General features: G+C 45.5%; 1 protein-coding gene across 1 annotated transcript in view; it reads right to left on the reverse strand.

Moving 5' to 3' along the window:
- Positions 1-19,110, reverse strand: part of LOC120053394 (palmitoyltransferase ZDHHC7-like) — a 65,898-nt gene extending 46,788 nt beyond the window's left edge. The window contains exons 1-5 of the mRNA XM_039000521.1: positions 19,068-19,110; positions 18,861-18,939; positions 10,617-10,764; positions 6,648-6,763; positions 981-1,117 (exon numbers count right to left, since the gene is read on the reverse strand). Of these exons, the coding sequence (XP_038856449.1) occupies positions 981-1,117; positions 6,648-6,763; positions 10,617-10,764; positions 18,861-18,939; positions 19,068-19,073 (486 nt within the window). The 5' untranslated portion in view covers positions 19,074-19,110. The remainder of the gene's footprint in view (positions 1-980; positions 1,118-6,647; positions 6,764-10,616; positions 10,765-18,860; positions 18,940-19,067) is intronic.
- Positions 19,111-19,357: the final 247 nt, after the last annotated feature.

Here is a 19,357-nt window from a genome sequence, read left to right on the forward strand (position 1 = left end):
GCGGGGTAGTATTACATGGTAACTCTAGATAGAGGGTAGTAGTGTATTGTAACTCTAGATAGAGGGGTAGTATCATTGTAACTCTAGATAGAGGGGTAGTAGTGTATTGTAACTCTAGATAGAGGGGTAGTAGTGTATTGTAACTCTAGATAGAGGGGTAGTAGTGTATTGTAACTCTAGATAGAGGGGTAGTAGTGTATTGTAACTCTAGATAGAGGGGTAGTAGTGTATTGTAACTCTAGATAGAGGGGTAGTAGTGTATTGTAACTCTAGATAGAGGGGTAGTAGTGTATTGTAACTCTAGATAGAGGGGTAGTAGTGTATTGTAACTCTAGATAGAGGGGTAGTAGTGTATTGTAACTCTAGATAGAGGGGTAGTAGTGTATTGTAACTCTAGATAGAGGGGTAGTAGTGTATTGTAACTCTAGATAGAGGGTTGAGTATGTATCATGGTAAACTCTAGATAGAGTGGTAGAGTGATTGTAACTCTAGATAGAGGGTCTAGTATTATGTAACTCTAGATAGAGGGGTAGTAGTGTATTGTAACTCTAGATAGAGTGGTTAGTAGTGTATTGTAACTCTAGATAGAGTGGTAGTAGTGTATTGTAACTCTAGATAGAGGGGTAGTAGTGTATTGTAACTCTAGATAGAGGGGTAGTAGTGTATTGTAACTCTAGATAGAGGGGTAGTAGTGTATTGTAACTCTAGATAGAGGGGTAGTAGTGTATTGTAACTCTAGATAGAGGGGTAGTAGTACATTGTAACCCTTCACAATAGTTTGTCGTCTCAGCAAAGCCCACCCTTGAGTTTTCTATCAGTGATTTACAATACTACGTGTATTATCCCCTCTGTCTTTCTGGATCCAGTCTGGATATGCCAGATGAGACAGGGGTGTGTGTAGATGATGTCCTGTTTATTGATGGAGAGGGGGGGTTTAACTCAAGGCAAGTACTGTAGCAGTGGTAGGTACCGTAGATTACGTCCTGTCTCTTGATGACGTCCTTCTTCAGATGTTTGAGGAAGTTGCTGTCCATAATGTTGCTCCAGGAGTCTGCTTCTAGCTCTTTCAGGTCTGCCTCAAACTCCCCCATCAGCTGACTGTCAATCATCTCTGTTCCTAGATTAAATACAACACGCAGCATTTACAGGTATTAATCTAGACGTTATAGTAGACATTATAATCCAGACATATTTACAGGTATTAATCTAGACGTTATAGTAGTTATAGTAGACATTATAATCCAGACACATTTACAGGTAGTTATCTAGACATTATAGTAGACATTATAATCCAGACACATTCACAGGTATAATCTAGACGTTATAGTAACACTATAATCCAGACACATTTACAGGTATTAATCTAGACGTTATAGTAGTTATAGTAGACACTATAATCCAGACACATTTACAGGTATTTATCTAGACGTTATAGTAGACACTATAATCCAGACACATTCACAGGTATTAATCTAGACGTTATAGTAGACATTATAATCCAGACATATTTACAGGTATTAATCTAGACGTTATAGTAGTTATAGTAGACATTATATCCGACACATTTACAGGTATTATCTAGACGTTATAGTAGTTTAGTAGACATTATAATCCAGACACATTTACAGGTATTTATCTAGACGTTATAGTAGACACTATAATCCAGACACATTCACAGGTATTAATCTAGACGTTATAGTAGTTATAGTAGACATTATAATCCAGACACATTTACAGGTATTTATCTAGACGTTATAGTAGTTATAGTAGACATTATAATCCAGACACATTTACAGGTATTTATCTAGACGTTATAGTAGACACTATAATCCAGACACATTTACAGGTATTAATCTAGACGTTATAGTAGTTATAGTAGACACTATAATCCAGACACATTTACAGGTAGTATCTAGACTATAGTAGTTATAGTAGACATATAATCCAGACACATTTAAGGTTTATCTAGACGTTATAGTAGACACTATAATCCAGACAATTACAGGTATTAATCTAGACGTTATAGTAGTATAGTAGAATATATCCAGACACATTTACAGGTATTAATCTAGACGTTATAGTTATAGTAGACATATAATCCAGACAATTTACAGGTATTAATCTAGACGTTATAGTTAGACATATAATCCAGACACATTTACAGGTATTAATCTAACGTTATAGTAGTATAGTTAGACATATAATCCAGACACATTTACAGGTATTATACTAGACGTTATAGTAGACACTATAATCCAGACAATTTACAGGTATTAATCTAGACGTTATAGTAGTATAGTAGACATTATAATCCAGACACATTTACAGGTATTAATCTAGAGTTATAGTAGACACTATAATCCAGACACATTTACAGGTATTAATCTAGACGTTATAGTAGTTATAGTAGACACTATAATCCAGACACATTTACAGGTATTATCTAGACGTTATAGTAGACACTATAATCCAGACACATTTACAGGTATTAATCTAGACGTTATGTAGTTATAGTAGACATTATATCCAGACACATTTACAGGTATTAATCTAGACTTTATAGTTATAGTAGACATATAATCCAGACATTTACAGGTATTAATCTAGAGTTATAGTAGACACTATAATCCGAACACATTTACAGGTATTATCTAGACGTTAGTGTATAGTAGACATATAATCCAGACACATTTACAGGTATTAATCTAGACGTTATGTAGTTATAGTAGACACTATAATCCAGACACATTTACAGGTATTTATCTAGACGTTATAGTAGACACTATAATCCAGACACATTTACAGGTATTTATCTAGACGTTATAGTAGTTATAGTAGACACTATAATCCAGACACATTTACAGGTATTAATCTAGACGTTATAGTAGACACTATAATCCAGACACATTCACAGGTATAATCTAGACGTTATAGTAGTTATAGTAGACACTATAATCCAGACACATTTACAGGTATTTATCTAGACGTTATAGTAGACATATAATCCAGACACATTTACAGGTATTAATCTAGACGTTATAGTAGCATTATAATCCAACACATTACAGGTATTAATCTAGACGTTATAGTAGACACTATAATCCAGACACATTTACAGGTATTAATCTAGACGTTATAGTAGTTATAGTAGACACTATAATCCAGACACATTTACAGGTATTTATCTAGACGTTATAGTAGACACTATAATCCAGACACATTTACAGGTATTAATCTAGACGTTATAGTAGTTATAGTAGACATTATAATCCAGACACATTACAGGTATTATCTAGATTATAGTAGACACTATATCCAGACACATTACAAGGTATATCTAGACGTTATAGTAGACATTATAATCCAGACACATTTACAGGTATGAATCTAGACGTTATAGTAGACATTATAATCCAGACACATTTACAGGTATGAATCTAGACGTTATAGTAGACATTATAATCCAGACACATTTACAGGTATGAATCTAGACGTTATAGTAGACATATAATCCAGACACATTTACAGGATTAATCTAGACTTATGTAGACACTATAATCCAACACATTCACAGGTATTAATCTAGACGTTATAGTAGTTATAGTAGACACTATAATCCAGACACATTTACAGGTATTAATCTAGACGTTATAGTAGTTATAGTAGACACTATAATCCAGACACATTACAGGTATTTATCAGACGTATAGTAGACACTATAATCCAGGCACACACAGGTATTAATCTAGACGTTATAGTAGTTATAGAGACACTATAATCCAGACACATTCACAGGTATTAATCTAGACGTTATAGTAGTTATAGTAGACACTATAATCCAGACACATTCACAGGTATTAATCTAGACGTTATAGTAGACACTATAATCCAGACACATTTACAGGTATTTATCTAGACGTTATAGTAGTTATAGTAGACACTATAATCCAGACCATTTACAAGTATTAATCTAGACGTTATAGTAGACATATAATCCAGACAACATTACAGGTATTTATCTAGACGTTATAGTAGACATTATAATCCAGACACATTTACAGGTATTAATCTAGACGTTATAGTAGTATAGTAGACACTATAATCCAGACACATTTACAGGTATTAATCTAGACTTATATAGACACTATAATCCAGAAACATTTACAGGTATTAATCTAGACGTTATAGTAGTTATAGTAGACACTATAATCCAGACACATTTACAGGTATTTATCTAGACGTTATAGTAAACATTATAATCCAGACACATTCACAGGTATTAATCTAGACGTTATAGTAGACACTATAATCCAGACACATTTACAGGTATTTAACTAGACGTATAGTAGTTTAGTAGACATTATAATCCAGACACATTCACAGGTATTAATCTAGACGTTATAGTAGACACTATAATCCAGACACATTTACAGGTATTAATCTAGACGTTATAGTAGTTATAGTAGACACTATAATCCAGACACATTTACAGGTATTAATCTAGACGTTATAGTAGTTATAGTAGACATTATAATCCAGACACATTTACAGGTATTAATCTAGACGTTATAGTAGACATTATAATCCAGACACATTTACAGGTATTAATCTAGACGTTATAGTAGTTATAGTAGACACTATAATCCAGACACATTTACAGGTATTAATCTAGACGTTATAGTAGACATTATAATCCAGACACATTTACAGGTATTAATCTAGACGTTATAGTAGACACTATAATCCAGACACATTCACAGGTATTAATCTAGACGTTATAGTAGTTATAGTAGACACTATAATCCAGACACATTTACAGGTATTTATCTAGACGTTATAGTAGACATTATAATCCAGACACATTTACAGGTATTAATCTAGACGTTATAGTAGACACTATAATCCAGACGCATTTACAGGTATTAATCTAGACGTTATAGTAGTTATAGTAGACATTATAATCCAGACATATTTACAGGTATTTAACTAGACGTTATAGTAGACATTATAATCCAGACATATTTACAGGTATTAATCTAGACGTTATAGTAGACATTATAATCCAGACACATTTACAGGTATTAATCTAGACGTTATAGTAGTTATAGTAGACACTATAATCCAGACACATTTACAGGTATTAATCTAGACGTTATAGTAGACATTATAATCCAGACACATTTACAGGTATTAATCTAGATGTTATAGTAGACACTATAATCCAGACACATTCACAGGTATTAATCTAGACGTTATAGTAGACATTATAATCCAGACACATTTACAGGTATTAATCTAGACGTTATAGTAGACACTATAATCCAGACGCATTTACAAGAGCAATTAGGATTAAGTGCCTTGCTCGGGTATTTGAACCAGCGACCTTTCGGTTACTGGCACAACACTAACCGCTAGGCTACCTGGCGCTTTACCTTTACTGGGGGTAACGTGTGTTTACTATGGACTGATGACGCTGGGTAACATGTGTTTACTATGGGCTGGTGACGCTGGGTAACGTGTGTTTACTATGGGCTGTGTGATGGTGACTGTGGGTAAAGTGTGTGTGTGTGTTTACGATGTGTGATGGTGACTGTCCGACTAAAACACCATCTACTCTCTGTGTTCTCTGGTTCTGTTCCTCTATCAAGGAAATGGACCGGTTCTCTGGTTCTGTTCCTCTATCAAGGAAATGGACCGGTTCTCTGGTTCTGTTCCTCTATCAAGGAAATGGACCGGTTCTCTGGTTCTGTTCCTCTATCAAGGAAATGGACCGGTTCTCTGGTTCTGTTCTTCCATCAAGGAAATGGACCGGTTCTCTGGTTCTGTTCTTCCAGAAGGACCGGTTCTCTGGTTCTGTTCCTCTATCAGGAAATGGACCGGTTCTCTGGTTCTGTTCCTCTATCAAGGAAATGGACCGGTTCTCTGGTTCTGTTCTTCCATCAAGGAAATGGACCGGTTCTCTGGTTCTGTTCTTCCGTCAAGGAAATGGACCGGTTCTCTGGTTCTGTTCTTCCGTCAAGGAAATGGACCGGTTCTCTGGTTCTGTTCTTCCGTCAAGGAAATGGACTGGTTCTCATACACAATGTCTGAATCTCAAATGGCACCCTATTTACTTTCTAGTGCAATACTTTTGTTCAGGGCTGAAGTAGTGTTCTGGTGTAAAGTAGTGAACTAAACAGGAAATAGGGGGCCATTTGAGATGTATTTAAACACACAAAGCATGTCGGTCATTCTATCCATAGCTGTTCACCAGCTGTTAGGGCTGATAGGGTGGAGAGGACAGAGAAAGGGATGGACAGATAGACAGACAGGTGGAGAGGACAGACAGGTGGAGAGGATAGACAGGTGGAGAGGACAGACAGGTGGAGAGGACAGATAGAGGACAGAGAAAGGGATGGACAGATAGACAGACAGGTGGAGAGGACAGACAGGTGGAGAGGACAGACAGACAGGTGGAGAGGACAGACAGGTGGAGAGGACAGACAGGTGGAGAGGACAGACAGGTGGAGAGGACAGATAGAGGACAGAGAAAGAGAGGACAGATAGACGGACAGGTAGAGAGGACAGATAGACAGATAGACAGACAGGTAGAGAGGACAGACAGACAGACAGGTAGAGAGACAGGTAGAGAGTAGTAACCTACTAACCTTCATCTGTGAGTGACTCTGTAGATTCATTGACCAGGTTGGTCTTGCACAGAGAGTCAGTAGAATGGGACAGGTACCGCAGACCCTTGATAGGCATGTCATCAAACACCTGGTGACTGAAGAGAGGACAGAGAGAGAGAGAGGACAGAGAGAGAGAGGGAGGACAGAGAGAGAGAGAGAGAGAGAGAGAGAGAGAGAGAGAGAGAGAGAGAGAGAGAGAGACAGAGAGAGAGACAGAGAGAGAGAGAGAGAGAGAGAGAGAGAGGGAGGACAGAGAGAGAGAGAGAGAGAGAGAGAGAGAGAGAGAGAGAGAGGACAGAGTCAGCAGAATGGGACAGGTACCGTAGACCCTTGATAGGCATGTCATCAAACACCTGGTGGCTCATTTATTAATATTAGAAGCTATTCTCAAAATACTATTATAAACTCAGAAATAAAATGAAACGTCCCTTTTTCAGGACTCTGTCTTTCAAAGATAATTCGAAAAAATCCAAATATCTTCACAGATCTTCATTGTAAAGGGTTTAAACACTGTTTCCCATGCTTGTTCAATGAACCATAAAGAACTAATGAACATGCACCTGTGGAACATTCGTTAAGACACTAACAGCTTACAGACGGTATGCAATTAAGGTCACACTTATGAAAACTTAGGACACTAAAGAGGCCTTTCTACTGACTCTGAAGAACACCAAAAGAAAGATGCCCGGCGTCCCTGCTCATCTACGTGAACGTGCCTTAGGCATGCTGCAAGGAGGCATGAGGACTGCAGATCTGGCCAGGGCAATAAATTGCAATGTCCACATCATGAGACGCCTAAGACAGCGCTACAGGGAGACAGGACGGACAGCTGATCTTTCTCACAGTGGCAGACCACGTGTAACACCTGCACAGGATCGGTACATCCAAACATCACACCTGCGGGACAGGTACAGGATGGCAACAACAACTGCCCGAGTTACACCAAGAACACAAAATCCCTCCATCAGTGCTCAGACTGTCTGCAATAGGCTGGGAGAGGCTGGACTGAGGGCTTGTAGGCCTGTTGTAAGGCAGGTCCTCACCAGACATCACCGGCAACAACGCCGCCTATGGGCACAAACCCACCATCGCTGGACCAGACAGGACTGGCAAAAAGTGCTCTTCACTGACGAGTCACGGTTTTGTCTCACCAGGGCTGATGGTCGGATTCGCGTTTATCGTCGAAGGAATGTGGAATGAGCGTTACACCGAGGCCTGTACTCTGGAGCAGGATCGATTTGGAGGTGGAGGGTCCATCATGGTCTGGGGCGGTGTGTCACAGCATCATCGGACTGAGCTTGTTGTCATTGCAGGCAATCTCAACGCTGTGCGTTACAGGGAAGACATCCTCCTCCCTCATGTGGTACCCTTCCTGCAGGCTCATCCTGACATGACCCTCCAGCATGACAATGCCACCAGCCATACTGCTCGTTCTGCTGTTTCCTGAAGTCCACGATTGTCTCCTTTGTTTTGTTGACGTTGAGTGAGAGATTGTTTTCCTGACACCACACTCCGACTGCCCTCACCTCCTCCTTGTAGGCTGTCTCGTCGTTGTTTGTCAAGCCCTCTTCTGTTGTGTCGTCTGCGAACTTAAAGATCGAGTTGGAGGCGTGGGTGGCCACTGAGTCATGGGTGAACGGGGAGTACAGGAGGGGCTGAGCACGCACCCTTGTGGGGCCCCAGTGTTGAGGATCAGCAATGTGGAGATGTTGTTTCCTACCTTCACCACCTGGGGGCGGCCCATCAGAAAGTCCAGGACCCAATTGCACAGGGCGGGGTTGAGACCCAGGGCCTCCAGCTTGATGATGAGCTTGGAGGGTACTATGGTGTTGAATGCTGAGCTGTAGTCAATGAACAGCATTCTTACATATGTATTCCTCTTGTCCAGAAAGGATTGTGCAGAGTGATAGCAATTGCATCGTCTGTGGACCTGTTGGGGTGGTATGCAAACTGAACCTGGGTCTAGGGTGGCCGGTAAGGTGGAGGTGATGTGATCCTTGACTAGTCTCTCAAAGCACTTCATGATGACAGAAGTGAGTGCTACGGGGCGGTAGTCATTTAGTTCAGTTATCTTTGGCTTTTTGGGTACAGAAACAATGATAGCCATCTTGAAGCATGTAGGGACAATAGACTGGGATAGGGAGCGATTGAATTTGTCCGTAAACACACCGTAAAAACACTAGCCACACGTGCTCTGAGGACGCGGCTAGGGATGCCGTCTGGGCCAGCAGCCCTGCGAGGGTTAACACGGGTTTAAATGTTTTACTCACGTCAGCCACGGAGAAGGAAAGGGGGGGGGGGGGGCAGTTCTTGTTAGCGGGCCGGGATTGTGGCACTGTATTATCCTCAAAGCGGGCTAAGAAGTTGTTTAGTTTGTCTGGAAGTGTGACGTCGGTTTCCGTGACGTGGTTGGATTTCTTTTTGTAGTCCGTGATTTCCTGTAGACCCTGCCACATACGTCTCGTGATTTCCTGTAGACCCTGCCACATACGTCTCGTGATTTCCTGTAGACCCTGCCACATACGTCTCGTGATTTCCTGTAGACCCTGCCACATACGTCTCGTGATTTCCTGTAGACCCTGCCACATACGTCTCGTGATTTCCTGTAGACCCTGCCACATACGTCTCGTGATTTCCTGTAGACCCTGCCACATACGTCTCGTGTCTGAGCCGTTGAATTGTGACTCCACCTTGTCCCTGTACTGCCATTTTGCTTGTTTGATTGCATTGCGGAGGGAATAACTACACTGTTTATATTCAGTCATAATTCCAGACCATATTTCCAGGGTTATGTTTAAGGTTAGGAACAGGCTCAGGGTCAGAGTAAGGGTTGGGGTTGGGGTTAGGGTTAGGAACAGGCTCAGGGTCAGAGTAAGGGTTGGGGTTATAGTTATGTTTAAGGTTAGGAACAGGCTCAGGGTCAGAGTTAGGGTTGGGGTTAGAGTTAGGGTTAGGGTTAGGAACAGGCTCAGGGTCAGAGTAAGGGTGGGGTTTAGAGATAGGGTTAAGGTTACGAACAGACTCAGGGTCAGAGTAAGGGTTGGGGTTAGAGTTAGGGTTAGGGTTAGGAACAGGCTCAGGGTCAGAGTAAGGGTTGGGGTTAGAGTTAGGGTTAAGGTTAGGAACAGGCTCAGGGTCAGAGTAAGGGTTGGGGTTATAGTTAGGGTTAGGGTTAGGGTTAGGAACAGGCTCAGGGTCAGAGTAAGGGTTGGGGTTAGAGTTAGGGTTAGGAACAGGCTCAGGGTCAGAGTAAGGGTTGGGGTTATAGTTAGGGTTAGGGTTAGGAACAGGCTCAGGGTCAGAGTAAGAGTTGGGGTTATAGTTAGGGTTAGGGTTAGGTACAGGCTCAGGGTCAGAGTAAGGGTTGGGGTTAGAGTTAGGGTTAGGGTTAGGAACAGGCTCAGGGTCAGAGTAAGGGTTGGGGTTAGAGTTAGGGTTAAGGTTAGGAACAGGCTCAGGGTCAGAGTAAGGGTTGGGGTTATAGTTAGGGTTAGGGTTAGGGTTAGGAACAGGCTCAGGGTCAGAGTAAGGGTTGGGGTTAGAGTTAGGGTTAGGGTTAGGAACAGGCTCAGGGTCAGAGTAAGGGTTGGGGTTAGAGTTAGGGTTAAGGTTAGGAACAGGCTCAGGGTCAGAGTAAGGGTTGGGGTTATAGTTAGGGTTGGGGTTAGGAACAGGCTCAGGGTCAGAGTAAGGGTTGGGGTTAGGGTTAGGAACAGGCTCAGGGTCAGAGTAAGGGTTGGGGTTAGGGTTAGGAACAGGCTCAGGGTCAGAGTAAGGGTTGGGGTTAGAGTTAGGGTTAGGGTTAGGAACAGGCTCAGGGTCAGAGTAAGGGTTGGGGTTATAGTTATGTTTAAGGTTAGGAACAGGCTCAGGGTCAGAGTAAAGATTGGGGTTAGAGTTAGGGTTAGGGTTAGGAACAGGCTCAGGGTCAGAGTAAGGGTTGCTCACCCAGCGATGTTGGATATGGATATACTCTTTGACAGGTTGGAGCCATGGAAGGGTATGATGGAGGTGTGTCTTCGGGAGGGAACAACCGATGAGGAGTAGTCTTCTGGAGACAAGATGGCTGACCAGGGCCGCTCCCGCGATGCAGCCGCTGTGATGTCATAAGAGAGGGCCAGCGTTAAGAGAGGAATGTGGTAGGTCACATGGAACCCTAATCCTTACATAGTGCACTAATGTTGACATGCAGCCGTGTAGGACTCTATAGGGAACAGTTGACATGTAGCCCTGTAGGACTCTATAGGGAACAGATGACATGCAGCCCTGTAGGACTCTATAGGGAACAGATGACATGCAGCCCTGTAGGACTCTATAGGGAACAGATGACATGCAACCCTGTAGGACTCTATAGGGAACAGATGACATGCAGCCCTGTAGGACTCTAGAGGGAACAGATGACATGCAGCCCTGTAGGACTCTATAGGGAACAGATGACATGCAGCCCTGTAGGACTCTATAGGGAACAGATGACATGCAGCCCTGTAGGACTCTAGAGGGAACAGATGACATGCAGCCCTGTAGGACTCTATAGGGAACAGATGACATGCAGCCCTGTAGGACTCTATAGGGAACAGATGACATGCAGCCCTGTAGGACTCTATAGGGAACAGATGACATGCAGCCCTGTAGGACTCTATAGGGAACAGACGACATGCAGCCCTGTAGGACTCTATAGGGAACAGATGACATGCAGCCCTGTAGGACTATATAGGGAACAGATGACATGCAGCCCTGTAGGACTCTATAGGGAACAGACGACATGCAGCCCTGTAGGACTCTATAGGGAACAGATGACATGCAGCCCTGTAGGACTCTATAGGGAACAGATGACATGCAGCCCTGTAGGACTCTATAGGGAACAGATGACATGCAGCCCTGTAGGACTCTATAGGGAACAGATGACATGCAGCCCTGTAGGACTCTATAGGGAACAGATGACATGCAGCCCTGTAGGACTCTATAGGGAACAGATGACATGCAGCCCTGTAGGACTCTATAGGGAACAGATGACATGCAGCCCTGTAGGACTCTATAGGGAACAGACGACATGCAGCCCTGTAGGACTCTATAGGGAACAGACGACATGCAGCCCTGTAGGACTCTATAGGGAACAGACGACATGCAGCCCTGTAGGACTCTATAGGGAACAGACGACATGCAGCCCTGTAGGACTCTATAGGGAACAGACGACATGCAGCCCTGTAGGACTCTATAGGGAACAGATGACATGCAGACCTGTAGGACTCTATAGGGAACAGATGACATGCAGCCCAGTAGGACTCTATAGGGAACAGATGACATGCAGCCCTGTAGGACTCTATAGGGAACAGATGACATGCAGCCCTGTAGGACTCTATAGGGAACAGATGACATGCAGCCCTGTAGGACTCTATAGGGAACAGATGACATGCAGCCCTGTAGGACTCTATAGGGAACAGATGACATGCAGCCCTGTAGGACTCTATAGGGAACAGATGACATGCAGCCCTGTAGGACTCTATAGGGAACAGACGACATGCAGCCCTGTAGGACTCTATAGGGAACAGATGACATGCAGCCCTGTAGGACTCTATAGGGAACAGACGACATGCAGCCCTGTAGGACTCTATAGGGAACAGATGACATGCAGCCCTGTTGGACTCTATAGGGAACAGATGACATGCAGCCCTGTAGGACTCTATAGGGAACAGATGACATGCAGCCCTGTAGGACTCTATAGGGAACAGACGACATGCAGCCCTGTAGGACTCTATAGGGAACAGATGACATGCAGCCCTGTAGGACTCTATAGGGAACAGACGACATGCAGCCCTGTAGGACTCTATAGGGAACAGACGACATGCAGCCCTGTAGGACTCTATAGGGAACAGATGACATACAGCCCTGTAGGACTCTATAGGGAACAGATGACATGCAGCCCTGTAGGACTCTATAGGGAACAGATGACATGCAGCCCTGTAGGACTCTATAGGGAACAGAGGACATGCAGCCCTGTAGGACTCTATAGGGAACAGATGACATGCAGCCCTGTAGGACTCTATAGGGAACAGATGACATGCAGCCCAGTAGGACTCTATAGGGAACAGATGACATGCAGCCCTGTAGGACTCTATAGGGAACAGATGACATGCAGCCCTGTAGGACTCTATAGAGAACAGATAACATGCAGCCCTGTAGGACTCTATAGGGAACAGATGACATGCAGCCCTGTAGGACTCTATAGGGAACAGATGACATGCAGCCCTGTAGGACTCTAGAGGGAACAGATGACATGCAGCCCTGTAGGACTCTATAGGGAACAGATGACATGCAGCCCTGTAGGACTCTATAGGGAACAGATGACATGCAGCCCTGTAGGACTCTATAGGGAACAGATGACATGCAGCCCTGTAGGACTCTATAGGGAACAGATGACATGCAGCCCTGTAGGACTCTATAGGGAACAGATGACATGCAGCCCTGTAGGACTCTATAGGTAACAGATGACATGCAGCCCTGTAGGACTCTATAGGGAACAGACGACATGCAGCCCTGTAGGACTCTATAGGGAACATACGCCATGCAGCCCTGTAGGACTCTATAGGGAACAGATGACATGCAGCCCTGTAGGACTCTATAGGGAACAGATGACATGCAGCCCTGTAGGACTCTATAGGGAACAGATGACATGCAGCCCTGTAGGACTCTATAGGGAACAGATGACATGCAGCCCTGTAGGACTCTATAGGGAACAGATGACATGCAGCCCTGTAGGACTCTATAGGGAACAGATGACATGCAGCCCTGTAGGACTCTATAGGGAACAGTTGACATGCAGCCCTGTAGGACTCTATAGGGAATAGATGACATGCAGCCCTGTAGGACTCTATAGGGAACAGATGACATGCAGCCCTGTAGGACTCTATAGGGAACAGATGACATACAGTCCTGTAGGACTCTATAGGGAACAGATGACATACAGCCCTGTAGGACTCTATAGGGAACAGATGACATGCAGCCCTGTAGGACTCTATAGGGGACAGATGACATGCAGCCCTGTAGCACTCTATAGGGAACAGATGACATGCAGCCCTGTAGGACTCTATAGGGAACAGATGACATGCAGCCCTGTAGGACTCTATAGGGAACAGATGACATGCAGCCCTGTAGGACTCTATAGGGAACAGATGACATGCAGCCCTGTAGGACTCTATAGGGAACAGATGACATGCAGTCCTGTAGGACTCTATAGGGAACAGATGACATGCAGCCATGTAGGACTCTATAGGGAACAGATGACATGCAGCCCTGTAGGACTCTATAGGGAACAGATGACATGCAGCCCTGTAGGACTCTATAGGGAACAGATGACATGCAGCCCTGTAGGACTCTATAGGGAACAGATGACATGCAGCCATGTAGGACTCTAGAGGGAACAGATGACATGCAGCCCTGTAGGACTCTATAGGGAACAGATGACATGCAGCCCTGTAGGACTCTAGAGGGAACAGATGACATGCAGCCCTGTAGGACTCTATAGGGAACAGATGACATGCAGCCCTGTAGGACTCTATAGGGAACAGATGACATGCAGCCCTGTAGGACTCTATAGGGAACAGACGCCATGCAGCCCTGTAGGACTCTATAGGGAACAGATGACATGCAGCCCTGTAGGACTCTATAGGGAACAGACGACATGCAGCCCTGTAGGACTCTAGAGGGAACAGATGACATGCAGCCCTGTAGGACTCTATAGGGAACAGATGACATGCAGCCCTGTAGGACTCTATAGGGAACAGATGACATGCAGACCTGTAGGACTCTATAGGGAACAGATGACATGCAGCCCTGTAGGACTCTATAGGGAACAGACGACATGCAGCCCTGTAGGACTCTATAGGGAACAGATGACATGCAGCCCTGTAGGACTCTATAGGGAACAGATGACATGCAGCCCTGTAGGACTCTATAGGGAACAGATGACATGCAGCCCTGTAGGACTCTATAGGGAACAGATGACATACAGCCCTGTAGGACTCTATAGGGAACAGATGACATGCAGCCCTGTAGGACTCTATAGGGATCAGATGACATGCAGCCCTGTAGGACTCTATAGGGAACAGATGACATGCAGCCCTGTAGGACTCTATAGGGAACAGATGACATGCAGCCCTGTAGGACTCTATAGGGAACAGATGACATGCAGCCATGTAGGACTCTATAGGGAACAGATGACATGCAGCCCTGTAGGACTCTATAGGGAACAGATGACATGCAGCCCTGTAGGACTCTATAGGGAACAGATGACATGCAGCCCTGTAGGACTCTAGAGGGAACAGATGACATGCAGCCCTGTAGGACTCTATAGGGAACAGATGACATGCAGCCCTGTAGGACTCTATAGGGAACAGATGACATGCAGACCTGTAGGACTCTATAGGGAACAGATGACATGCAGCCCTGTAGGACTCTATAGGGAACAGACGACATGCAGCCCTGTAGGACTCTATAGGGAACAGATGACATGCAGCCCTGTAGGACTCTATAGGGAACAGATGACATGCAGCCCTGTAGGACTCTATAGGGAACAGATGACATGCAGCCCTGTAGGACTCTATAGGGAACAGATGACATACAGCCCTGTAGGACTCTATAGGGAACAGATGACATGCAGCCCTGTAGGACTCTATAGGGATCAGATGACATGCAGCCCTGTAGGACTCTATAGGGAACAGATGACATGCAGCCCTGTAGGACTCTATAGGGAACAGATGACATGCAGCCCTGTAGGACTCTATAGGGAACAGATGACATGCAGCCATGTAGGACTCTATAGGGAACAGATGACATGCAGCCCTGTAGGACTCTATAGGGAACAGATGACATGCAGCCCTGTAGGACTCTATAGGGAACAGCTGACATGCAGCCCTGTAGGACTCTATAGGGAACAGATGACATGCAGCCCTGTAGGACTCTATAGGGAACAGATGACATGCAGCCCTGTAGGACTCTATAGAGAACAGATGACATGCAGCCCTGTAGGACTCTATAGAGAACAGATGACATACAGCCCTGTAGGACTCTATAGGGAACAGATGACATACAGCCCTGTAGGACTCTATAGGGAACAGATGACATACAGCCCTGTAGGACTCTATAGGGAACAGATGACATGCAGCCCTGTAGGACTCTATAGGGAACAGATGACATGCAGCTCTGTAGGACTCTATAGGGAACAGATGACATGCAGCCCTGTAGGACTCTATAGGGATCAGATGGCATGCAGCCCTGTAGGACTCTATAGGGAACAGATGACATGCAGCCCTGTAGGACTCTGTAGGGAACAGACGACATGCAGCCCTGTAAAACTCTAGATGGAAAAGATGACATGCAGCCCTGTAGGACTCTATAGGGAACAGATGACATGCAGCCCTGTAGGACTCTATAGGGAACAGATGACATGCAGCCCTGTAGGACTCTATAGGGAACAGATGACATGCAGCCCTGTAGGACTCTATAGGGAACAGATGACATGCAGCCCTGTAGGACTCTATAGGGAACAGATGACATGCAGCCCTGTAGGACTCTATAGGGAACAGATGACATGCAGTCCTGTAGGACTATATAGGGAACAGATGACATGCAGCCCTGTAGGACTCTATAGGGAACAGATGACATGCAGCCCTGTAGGACTCTATAGGGAACAGATGACATGCAGCCCTGTAGGACTCTATAGGGAACAGATGACATGCAGCCCTGTAGGACTCTATAGGGAACAGATGACATGCAGCCCTGTAGGACTCTATAGGGAACAGATGACATGCAGCCCTGTAGGACTCTATAGAGAACAAATGACATGCAGACGTGGTGGCTCTGTTTAACACCAACAGATCTGGGACCAGGACAGGGCTGTGGTGGCTCTGGTGAACACCAACAGATCTGGGACCAGGACAGGGCTGTGGTTAACACCAACAGATCTGGGACCAGGACAGGGCTGTTGTTAACACCAACAGATCTGGGACCAGGACAGGGCTGTGGTGGCTCTGGTTAACACCAACAGATCTGGGACCAGGACAGGGCTGTGGTGGCTCTGGTTAACACCAACAGATCTGGGACAAGGACAGGGCTGTGGTTAACACCAACAGATCTGGGACCAGGACAGGGCTGTGGTTAACACCAACAGATCTGGGACCAGGACAGAGCTTTGGTGGCTCTGGTTAACACCAACAGATCTGGGACAAGGACAGGGCCCTGGTTAACACCAACAGATCTGGGACCAGGACAGGGCTGTGGTTAACACCAACAGATCTGGGACCAGGACAGAGCTTTGGTGGCTCTGGTTAACACCAACAGATCTGGGACCAGGACAGGGCTGTGGTGGCTCTGGTTAACACCAACAGATCTGGGACCAGGACAGGGCTCTGGTTAACACCAACAGATCTGGGAACAGGACAGGACTCTGGTTAACACCAACAGATCTGGGACCAGGACAGAGCTTTGGTGGCTCTGGTTAACACCAACAGATCTGGGACCAGGACAGGGCTGTGATGGCTCTGGTTAACACCAACAGATCTGGGACCCGGACAGAGCTGTGGTGGCTCTGTTTAACACCAACAGATCTGGGACCAGGACAGGGCTGTGGTGGCTCTGGTTAACACCAACATTTCTGGGACCAGGACAGGGCTCTGGTTAACACCAACAGATCTGGGACCAGGACAGGGCTGTGGTTAACACAAACAGATCTGGGACCAGGACAGGGCTCTGGTTAACACCAACAGACCTGGGACCAGGACAGGACTCTGGTTAACACCAACAGATCTGGGACCAGGACAGGACTCTGGTTAACACCAACAGATCTGGGACCAGGACAGGGCTGTGGTGGCTCTGGTGAACACCAACAGATCTGGGACCAGGACAGGGCTCTGGTTAACACCAACAGATCTGGGACCAGGACAGGGCTGTGGTGGCTCTGGTTAACACCAACAGATCTGGGACCAGGACAGGGCTGTTGTTAACACCAACAGATCTGGGACCAGGACAGGGCTGTGGTGGCTCTGGTTAACACCAACAGATCTGGGACCAGGACAGGACTCTGGTTAACACCAACAGATCTGGGACCAGGACAGGGCTGTGGTTAACGCCAACAGATCTGGGACCAGGACAGAGCTGTGGTGGCTCTGGTTAACACCAACAGATCTGGGACCAGGACAGGGCTGTGGTGGCTCTGGTGAACACCAACAGATCTGGGAACAGGACAGGGCTGTGGTGGCTCTGGTTAACACCAACATATCTTGGACCAGGACAGGACTCTGGTTAACACCAACAGATCTGGGACCAGGACAGAGCTGTGGTGGCTCTGGTTAACACCAACAGATCTGGGACCAAGACAGGGCTCTGGTTAACACCAACAGATCTGGGACCAGGACAGGACTCTGGTTAACACCAACAGATCTGGGACCAGGACAGGGCTGTGGTGGCTCTGGTGAACACCAACAGATCTGGGACCAGGACAGGGCTGTGGTGGCTCTGGTTAACACCAACAGATCTGGGATCAGGACAGGGATGTGGTGGACACCAACAGATCTGGGACCAGGACAGGACTCTGGTGAACACCAACATATCTTGGACCAGGACAGGACTCTGGTTAACACCAACAGATCTGGGACCAGGACAGGACTCTGGTTAACACCAACAGATCTGGGACCAGGACAGGGCTGTGGTTAACACCAACAGATCTGGGACAGGGCAGGGCTGTGGTGGCTCTGGTTAACACCAACAGATCTGGAACCAGGACAGGACTCTGGTTAACACCAACAGATCAGGGACCAGGACAGGGCTCTGGTTAACACCAACAGATCAGGGACCAGGACAGGGCTCTGGTTAACACCAACAGATCAGGGACCAGGACAGGGCTCTGGTTAACACCAACAGAGCAGGGACCAGGACAGGGCTCTGGTTAACACCAACAGATCAGGGACCAGGACAGGGCTCTGGTTAACACCAACAGATCAGGGACCAGGACAGGGCTGTGGTGGCTCTGGTTAACACCAACAGATCTGGGACCAGGACAGGGCTCTGGTTAACACCAACAGATCAGGGACCAGGACAGGACTCTGGTTAACACCAACAGATCTGGGACCAGGACAGGGCTGTGGTGGCTCTGGTTAACACAATTGGTATGAGTATTGAGTATATTTAACATGGACTCACGTTTTAAGTCTCGTTTTGTTCTCCGGGTGACAACAGGAATGGTGGCTGAATCTGGAACTGCTAACTGCTGTCTGGGCGACTGGAGGGAAAACAATCCAGGACTTCAGTAGTGTAAATAAGGTCATGACCTTGATGTCCTGTAGGCTACTCATCCTATTGGCTGACAAAATGGTCTGAAAATAGTTTTAAAAACTGTTCTTTCCTTACCTTCATCTTCACCTTGGCACAGACAGGCAGGCTTTCTCTACAACTCTTATGAACATGTGCATTGCAATCTGAAAAATACAAAATAAAACTCAACTCTTAATCTTAAACCAAGAACTTTAACAGTAAGAACTTTTAATGTGTAATGAACTGTGACTGGAGAGTTGGACTGGTCTACAGAACCGGAGAGTTGGACTGGTCTACAGACCCAGAGAGTTGGACTGGTCTAGAGAACCAGAAAGTTAGACTGGTCTAGAGAACCTGAGAGTTGGACTGGTCTACAGAACCAGAGA

This window comes from Salvelinus namaycush, chromosome 1 (assembly GCF_016432855.1).
Source record: "Salvelinus namaycush isolate Seneca chromosome 1, SaNama_1.0, whole genome shotgun sequence".
Classification (NCBI taxonomy): Eukaryota; Metazoa; Chordata; class Actinopteri; order Salmoniformes; family Salmonidae; genus Salvelinus; species Salvelinus namaycush.